This window comes from Trichechus manatus, unplaced genomic scaffold (genome assembly GCF_000243295.1).
Source record: "Trichechus manatus latirostris isolate Lorelei unplaced genomic scaffold, TriManLat1.0 scaffold00261, whole genome shotgun sequence".
In the NCBI taxonomy this organism is placed as follows: domain Eukaryota; kingdom Metazoa; phylum Chordata; class Mammalia; order Sirenia; family Trichechidae; genus Trichechus; species Trichechus manatus.
This window is the reverse complement of record NW_004444197.1, coordinates 654,881-663,736: the sequence shown is the minus strand read 5'-3', so window position 1 is coordinate 663,736 and position 8,856 is coordinate 654,881. Positions and strand designations below refer to the sequence as shown.

General features: G+C 46.6%; 1 protein-coding gene across 1 annotated transcript in view; it reads left to right on the top strand.

Moving 5' to 3' along the window:
• The window catches only part of LEMD2 (LEM domain nuclear envelope protein 2), a 23,687-nt gene that overhangs the window by 606 nt on the left and 14,225 nt on the right, over nucleotides 1–8,856 (top strand). Inside the window, exons 1-3 of the mRNA XM_023724783.1 lie at nucleotides 1–209; nucleotides 1,936–1,976; nucleotides 5,879–5,954. The exon at nucleotides 1–209 is cut by the window's left edge and continues 606 nt beyond it. Of these exons, the coding sequence (XP_023580551.1) occupies nucleotides 1–209; nucleotides 1,936–1,976; nucleotides 5,879–5,954 (326 nt within the window). The remainder of the gene's footprint in view (nucleotides 210–1,935; nucleotides 1,977–5,878; nucleotides 5,955–8,856) is intronic.

Here is an 8,856-nt window from a genome sequence, read left to right as displayed (position 1 = left end):
CTTCGGACCCGACCCGCGCCCGGGCCTGCGGGCGACACGAGCGGTTCCTGCGGGCGCGGCGCGGGCCCGGCCCGAAGTGGGGCGACGACTGGAGCGCTGCCTGTCCCGGCTTCTGCTCTGGGCCAGCCTGGGGCTACTGCTCGTCTTCCTGGGTATCCTCTGGGTGAAGATGGGCAAGCCCTCGGCGCCGCAGGAGGCGGAGGACAACAGTACGTCCCGGGCCGGCGCAGGGGAGGGCCCTGGGGACGCGTGTGTCTGCCAGAACGACCACCCGTTCCTCCCACCGCCAGGCCACCTACTCCCCGGCCCTGCCAGCTGCCTCTAGCCATCCTCGCACCTCCTTACCTCCTGACCTTCACTTTCCTAACTCCAGCTGTGGGAGGAGAGGGCCGAGGTTCCTACATCTGCAATAATTTCTGCCTTCACCTTCCCCTGCTCTCGATTTCTGCCCTAACCTCCCTCCTAATCAATCTCCCTTTCAACTACGTGCTGGGAGAGTTCTTCATTTGTAGTCACTTTTACCTTAATCTCAGGTTTTCCCTCTTGGAGAGAAAGCCACACCCCCTCTAACAGACAGGTTCCCCTCCATCCCTTTTTAGGTCTTTCTTCCCTTTCGATGTCTTGCTCACTCACACATTAGTGCCTACTTAAAGGAACCCCAGATTTCACCCCTCACAGATAGGATCGGGTTCTCAGTTTTGCAGCACCGAAGAGGCCACTCACTCAACTTCTTTGAACCACCAGGGCCTCATTTGTCAAAAGGAGATCATACTAACCTTGCATAGGAGATAAGTGTGGAATAACCTTTTAAAGAGTTTAAGCTGATATAAATGGGAAGCGTTATTGTTTGCAGCACTTTTATAGCGTGTGTTAAAAGGGTCCTGTGATTCAAGGACATCCCCAGCCATGCTTCTGTCCACATTGTGTGATGTGATTAGACAAGCAGATGAGAGGTCTGCAGGATACAGTGTGTGTCTTGTTTGGCTGAGGTTTTGTGTGTTTCTAAAAGAAATTTGCCTTTGGGTTAATTCTGGCCTCTAGCAGAAAACAACATAGAGAGCATTTCCTTATACATTTAAGTGTAAAGTGATAATGGTAATTCACCAACTTTTAATGTTCCCTGCAAAGCATGATGATCAATTTCAGTGATTAATACTGACTCTTCCCAGTCTGGAGCCAAGGCCACATCTTTCCAGCCTAACAGCTGAAGTAAGGAAAAAGTTAAATTCTGTTTTAGCTGTTGGATAGATGTTTGGGTGTATGAACAAGTCTGCAGGGAACAAGTTCACAGGCTTGTGCAGACACCTAAACAGTTCTTGACTCAGCAGTTTTATTAACCATGTGACTAGTTTATCAACCTGCTAGAGAAATTCAGCAGAACCCAGGAATTTCATAGTACTGTACTGGCACTCTAACTACACTGATGATAGCAAACAATATCACAACCGTACTCACTGTTGAGAGACTTTAAGCTAACAGCTCTTGGATATTTACTGGGATTCTCCTGCAGTTCCCTTCCCATGATTGTGTTAATCTCTGTTTAACATGTAATTTTTTGCAGTCTACAAAACTCATGTATATTGTCTTGCTTAAGCCTAACTCCTTGAGTTAAGCAAGGAAAGCTTTATTGGTCCTCTTTTACAGATGAAGAAACAGAAGTTCAGAGTGGTTGAGTGAGTTGCCCAAGATCCCATAACTAGTAATTTTCAACTGGGTTTAGGACCCAGATATTCAAATTCCTAACCCAGAACTGGAAAAACCCTTCCATTTTGCTGCCTGCGTTTTTAAAGTGTGTCGTTTAGGTGCCATCTTTCCGATCCCTACCCTTGTGTCAGTAATGTTTGACTTCCCCCGAGTTTTGAGAGGGGTCTGTTTTTTATTCCTTGCCTCAACCCAGATTTTTAATTTCCTCTGTGTTTCTTTTCTTGGTCTCAGTGAAATTATTGCCAGTGGACTGTGAGAGGAAAACAGATGAGGTGAGTTTGACTTTCTTTGGATTTTCTTATTTCTCTTGGGGATGTTAGCCTCCAATAGGAGGTAAATTTCCCCAGAAAAAGATCATAATAGGATCATTTTCAGGAAGTACTTCCTGTAATGTACCAGAATGACATCATGTTCTGTGATGTTTGTGTCAGACTCAATTGTGGCAGTGAAGGAGTACTTGAAATACAGAGGATTGAGCTCCCAGTATCCAACCCTGGGCTTGTTAGAAAAACTCCCCCATCAATCCTAGCGCCAGGGACTTTGATCTTCTGCCTCATTCGATCCAGGGGGATGTAGTAGGTGGTTGTTGAAGGACCTCTCAAACTCCCTGGCTTCCAGAGGAAGGGCTGGCAGTTTTTAAGCATCACCGCCAGGTTCTCAATTCCACATTGTCCTCTCTCGAGCTCAGTAGTACATCTTTGGCTCTGAAAATGCTGTTCTGATTTGAAACATCATAGGGGGTTGTTTTAAACACATCTTAAGTGGAATTAGCCCTCTTCGCCTATGTTTAGGTTTGTTTTACGAAGCGCTGATGTTCCCTACAAATAATATTTGGGAAAGGCGAGCAGCCCCATCCATTTATGAGTCATGAAAGCTGCATTAGCAGGGAGATGGGATGCTGGGTACGTGGCAATCGTCTGGGAGAGATACGAGGCAATAAATTTTCAGGTCATAAATTCTACCAGGAGGAGTTTTATTCTGCCAGAGGGCATGACTTAGTAGTCTAATTATTAAGTGCACAATGGCAGGCCTCCCCAAGCCCTCAGTTCACATCACTGGCAGCCTGGAGGCTGGGAAAGAAATGGCGCATGGTCACTGTGGGTCTCCTGTGATGGCTCACATCCCCAAGTTAATGCGGGGGCATCTCAGTGCAGCCAGCCAGCTTAATTTCTCCTTGGCTCCTGAGGTGTCATATATGGGGGTGTTTTATCTCATTCATTTATTGCATTTTTTTCCAGATGTCTTCCCAATTGTTTCGTAAAAACAGATTCATGATAAATTTAATCTACCCTTTGTCATAAAAACCCCAGTGGATGATTAGAGGAACTGGCCCAGAGACATAGGCAGCTGGAGAAGAAACTAGAATTTTGACAACTGAAAACAAAAACAAGGAAAAAATAATTTTTCTGTAAGACTTCTCTAGCGATGTTTGTTTTGCGTGTCTTTTAATTAGAAAAGAGGTCCTGGTTCTTATTTTCTGGTCCTTCATGTCTCTCAATGTATCAGACCCCCACCAAATGACAGATTTTCTCCTCTGAGCTGGACGTCTGCTATCACGGCCCACAGGACTGAACCCAGGCAGGCATGGTCCAGATACTTGCTAAAGATGTGCTCAAGGATCCAAGCTTAACCAATGGGCTTCACATGTGCAATAGTGGAGGAGCTTCATGGACAAGTTAACCATTCAAACCCATGTCAGAGCATCGAAAGGCAGGATCCAGGCCGTATTACTGTAGCCTTCGTTGAGTGTGATTGATTCCATAGGGCACCCTCAGCCTTTGTGGAAGTGAACACGGGTGGGCAGGTCCGGAGGCATTTCTTGGCTTCGGTGAGGTTCTTGCTGAAAGCCTCATTCTTTTTGTGGCTCTAGGCGCACCCAGAACCCAGATAGGCATTGAGTTTCCAGATGTGTGTTCTTTCCCGTGTCAGCCACTTGAAGACTCTGTGACACTTGGTGTTTTTGTTTCTGCCTTTGTGCTGCCAGAGACGTGGGGACAGGGTGGGGGTGGGGGTGTTGACTTCATCGGGCCGGCTCAGTGGCGTGGATCCTTCTGTCCTCGTGTTCTCTGTAGGTCGTGTCAGCCCTGCTTTGCCTAAACGTGAGTAAGTTTGCGGCAGTGTTAGTTGTTACTGCTTTTTTCTGATTGTGGCAGTAGAAAATTTGAAAAATGTGACAAAGGAAAGAAAAATCACTCATGATTCTACCACCTAGAGACAATCACTGTTAACATGTTGGGGGCATTTCCTTCCCATCTTATTTCTATGCATATGGGTGTTTATAGACTTGAGATCTCAATGCATTTTCAGTTACACTTAACATTTATTATCAACATTTCCCATATCATTAAACCTTCTCTAAAAAGTAGTTTGAGTATCTAACTCTACTATTAGACGTGGGAGTTGTTTCTGAATGTTTACTTTATAGTTATGTATGTAAATCTTAGTTACATCACAGTATACCCCATAAAGGCCCTTGGGTCTTTCGGCAATATGTGGGGACAAATCTTGGCTTCTGAGAGTGTTAGAAGCCAAGTCCCTCCCTTTACAGATGATGGTGACAAGTGAGACCAGAAGGAAAGGGACTTTGCTTCCTTCCCTGTCTGCAGAGCTGGCCCAGCTCCCAGCCCCTCGACGTCCCATGCAGGCCTTCTCCAAGTGACTCCAGAGGAGGTCCAGCCGTGTGTGGGGTGGGCTTGCAGTCACTAGTCAGACTGTTGAATCTGGCTGCACCACTGATGGGTGACTTGCTAAGGTCTCTAAGCCTTGGGGTGCTCATCTAAGAAATTGGGGTGCAGTGAGGATTGTGGTGAGGATTCCATGCGAGCTCATGTATAAACTACTCGCTGCAGCACCAGGAACATCATCTACTTTCAACAAAGAGCAACCTTTCTTTTTTTTTTTAATCTTATTTATTTTGTTGTTGTTGTTGAGAAGATACACAGCAGAACATATGCCAATTCAGTAGTTTCTACATGTACCATTTAGTGACATTGTTTACATTCTTCAAGTTGTACAACCGTTCTTACTCTCCTTTTGTGAATTGTTCCTCTCCCATTAACATGAACTCACTGTCCCCTAAGGTTCCTATCTAATCTTTCAAGTTGCTGTTGTCAGCTTGATCACATATAGGTAGTTCTTAAAAGAGCATAATGCTCAAGGCACACATTAGCTAAACTGTTGTTTGGTTCTAAGAAGAGTTCAGGGGATATTTTTGGTTTAAGGTTTAAAGATTATCTCAGGGCAGTAGTTTCAGGGGCTTATCCAAACTTCATGGCTGCAGGAAATGTGGAGCCCCTAAGAATTTGAAATTCTGTTCAGCATTTTCCCCCTTTTGAACGAAGATTCTTCTATAGAATCTTTGATCAAAATGTACAGTAATGATAGCCAGGTACCATCCAGTTCTGGTCTCATGACAAAGGAGGCAGTTGTTCATGGAGGCAATTGCCAACACATTCCATTTCCTCCTCCTGCTCCTGATGCTCCTTACTCTGAGAGCAACCTTCCTTTTAATGTTGTAAAACCAGCAAAGTGATGTCAGTTCTGTTACAGGTGCTAGAGGAATAGGTGTGCATAGATTCCCACGTTCTCATACAGATGAGTTTTCTTTCCCCCTGCAGTTTAAAGATTTTAAGAAATTTTCCATCTCTCGGGAAGTCCAGTCTAAGGTTAAACATTTGCAGCCGATAATCCACAAACTGGATAATCCACAGGCCGATTATAGATACTTGACTCTCCAAAAATGGACAGCAGTGGCCAACCCAAGGGGGAATAAAGACCGCAGTCATGACATTCTGCCTTGCACCCCGCCCCCGCCCCCCGCCCCAAAGCTTGGCAAGCTCCAACAGCATTTGCTTCCCCCTTCCACGAAGCTGAGCTACCACACAACCACGTGGCCTCTGCTCCACGCCCCTGCTTGATGGCCTTTTATTCCAAGGGGAGCCATGGGGCAGAGGCCAGGGAGCCTTCCAGCTGCCAAACCCTTATTTACATGTCTGCTTTCAGCTCTGCCCGGACCCAGCACTTTGGAAAATTTATTTCTGTTTTTTAAAAGTATAAGGTGTTCCTTGCTTACTAGTACTTGACAGTGTGGCTGGAGATGTAAAATTGACTGGCAAGGCAGACAGACAGAAACCCCACCACACCCTTGCTAACTGGTTGTCCTGTGCCTTTTCAGTTCTGTCAGGCCAAGCAGAAGGCGGCCTTGCTGGAGCTACTGCATGAACTGTACAACTTCCTGGCCATCCAAGCTGGTGAGTAGATTGCCTGAGGCCCAAGACTCCGTATGAGTGGGCTGAGGGTTGCTGCCCTACATTAGCTAGGCCAAGGCTGGCTGGCAGGTGGCTAAGACACTCTATGGTTATCTCCCCAAAGACATGCTCAGAAACCGAATCTCGCCTTCCCTACTTTCCCCTTAAGACACATCTTTTTTTTTTTCAAGCCTTGCATCTGGCTAAACACATTTGGCTCTTGCATTCTCATTAAGAGCCCTGGGGGATTGACGTGTGCACAAGCCTTTCAGCAGGTGTTCTCCCTTCTCTGGGATGCCCACCACCTAATGCTTTGGGGTTCTTCTGTTGGCATTAGGAATGGCCAGGCCCTCTCAAGTCTGTATTCTCAGACCTGGAGTGCCTGCTTGAACCAGACAGTTGGCCAAGTCAGGTGGAGAGGCCTAGGAAGGTGGCAGGCAGCCTGCATGGTGGGTGGGACACACTCAGGCCTATCTAGCCTGCCGGGGCCCTCACGTCACATAGGGGCAGGATCATTGGCCTGAGGACAGGGCAGAAGGGACACTGCCCAGGCCAATGTCCACACAGGAGGGCTACATTGGTGTTGCCCACAGGGCCACGTTACCCTGGACTTCCTGGCTTCCAGACCTGATCTTCATCTGGTTGTGGGACCTCAGACAAGTCCCTGATCCTCTCAGGACCTTCTTCTCCACATCCAACAAGTGGAGCCAGTAATCATGGGTCCGTTTGTCTTTATAAAATCAAGTCAAGTGCTGTGCTCTAGAGGCAAGCATTCTCAGACCCCTTCCGTAAATACACCCTGAAAACGCATTCATCCTGAAGGGTCCCCTACGATTGCATTTGGTCACTGCATCGTTGTGTCTCCTCCACACCTGCATCTAGGAGGCTCTCAAAAGCACTTGCTGGCAACACAGATGAATGTCCTGGACTTGGGCCCTATGTTAGATATACTTGACATGAGAGCCAGACAGCTGTTGAATATTAATGGATGTTTCCTGCAGGGCTATAGGTCTGGCCTTGGGTTTCTGGGGCCAGCCCTTGTTTAAGGTTGTCGCTGGTAAGACAAGGTCAGGTCAACCCTCGGTTCTCAGGGTTGGGTTTGTGGGCACCGTCTCTGCTGCCTCCTCCCTCCTGACTTTTGGGAGACTGTAGATGGTCAGGGAGCATCCATGAGTGCCAGGGAGGAGAGGTGGAAGTTCGCACGGCTGCTCACAGCGTGGTGGTGATTGTGGGTATTTGTCTGCTTGAGATTTAAATTCTGGCCTGAGAAGGTCTTCCAGACCTTTGCTACTCAGAGTGTGGTCCAAGGACCAGCAGTGTCAGCATCGCTTGGAAGCTTACTGGAAATGCAGAATCTTGGGTCTCATCCGAAGCCTATGGAATCGGAAGCTACATTTTAACAAGATCCCAGGGGATTCTCGTGTGCCCTGAAGTTTAAGAGGCTCTGGTCTAAACTGTGGGTACAAGTAGACATTTCTCCCCATTCCACCCTCCATATCTGGTCCTGGCTTATGCCGTTGAGGAGCCTGGCATCTCCTGCCCTCTGACCAGCCTGGCAGGGGCAGCCTGAGGCAGTGGGCTTTGCTGAGACAGGCCCAGGGCAGATGTAAGCCCGCCTCTAAGCCACACCCCTCCCCAGGTCGGGGATCTGCTGTGAGCAGGGCGCTGTGCTAGCCCGTGGAGGATATGAGATTGCTCAGCCAAAGGTCCTTCTCACAGGCTGCTTGTGGTCTAGTAGAAGAGACAGGCCTCCCACGTCCCTGACCATAGATGGGTCATGCAGCTGGGACTGGATGAGAACTGAGAGGCCAGAAGTGCTGGGAGTGACCAGGAAGGCACAATACCTTTCATTATTTTCTTTTTTCTTGTTTTCACAGTAGCTAGCATAAAAAACCAAACCCACTGAGTTGTTTTCTGACTCATATCGGCGCTGTATTTAAATTCTGTGTATTTAGATTGAAACAGTAACATATGCACGTAGTGAAACATTTGAACCGTATAAGAATATCATAGAAAGTCAGCAAGCAGCCCTTGCAGCTCAGACCCTGGTCCCTTTACCCAGAAAAAAACCTTGTATATCTTTTCAGAAACACTCAATATCTTGCAGACTTTTTTTTTTTAATACATAGAGCAATTTTATTTAACAAAATATTCAACAGTTTATGTAACCGTAAGATAGCGTGTTTAGTGAATGACTTGCAATATCTAAAGAGTGTCAGTCAAAAGTGTCCAAGTAAAAGGGTCTACATGTAGTGAACAAGGTAAACCCTATCGTACAGGACGTTTATGTCAGGTTTTTTCAACATAAAATAATAAACAACCTTCAGAGAAGTCACGTTTATTAAATTTTACATGAGCTAAATTGTGAGATATGTAGCTAACAATAATAATAAGCTAATAAGAAGAATTAATTCATATATTTAGCACTTCATATATTTAGCACTCACTGTGTTCTAAGCAAAGAGCCCTGGTGGTGCAGTAGTTAAAAGCACTCAGCTGCTAACCCAAAGGTCAGTGGTTCGAATCCACCAGCTGCTCCGTGGGAGAAAGATCTGGCAGTCTGCTTCTGTAAAGATTTACAGCCTTGGAAACCTTATGAGGCAGTTCTGCTTTGTCCTACAGGGTCGCTGTGAGTCTGAATTGACTTGACGGCAGTGGGTATTTTCTAAGGATATTAATGCAAATAAAGTTCTAAGAACATAAAAACCTATTCCCGTCAAGTCAGTTCCGACTCACAGCAACCCTGTAGGACAGAGTAGAACTGCCCCATAAGGTTTCCAAGGAGTAGATGGTGGATTTGAACTGCCAACCTTTTGGTTAGCAGCCAAACGCTTAACCAGTGTGCCACCAGGGCTCCTCTGAGAACACAGTGAGTGCTAAATACATGAAACAATTCTTCCTATTA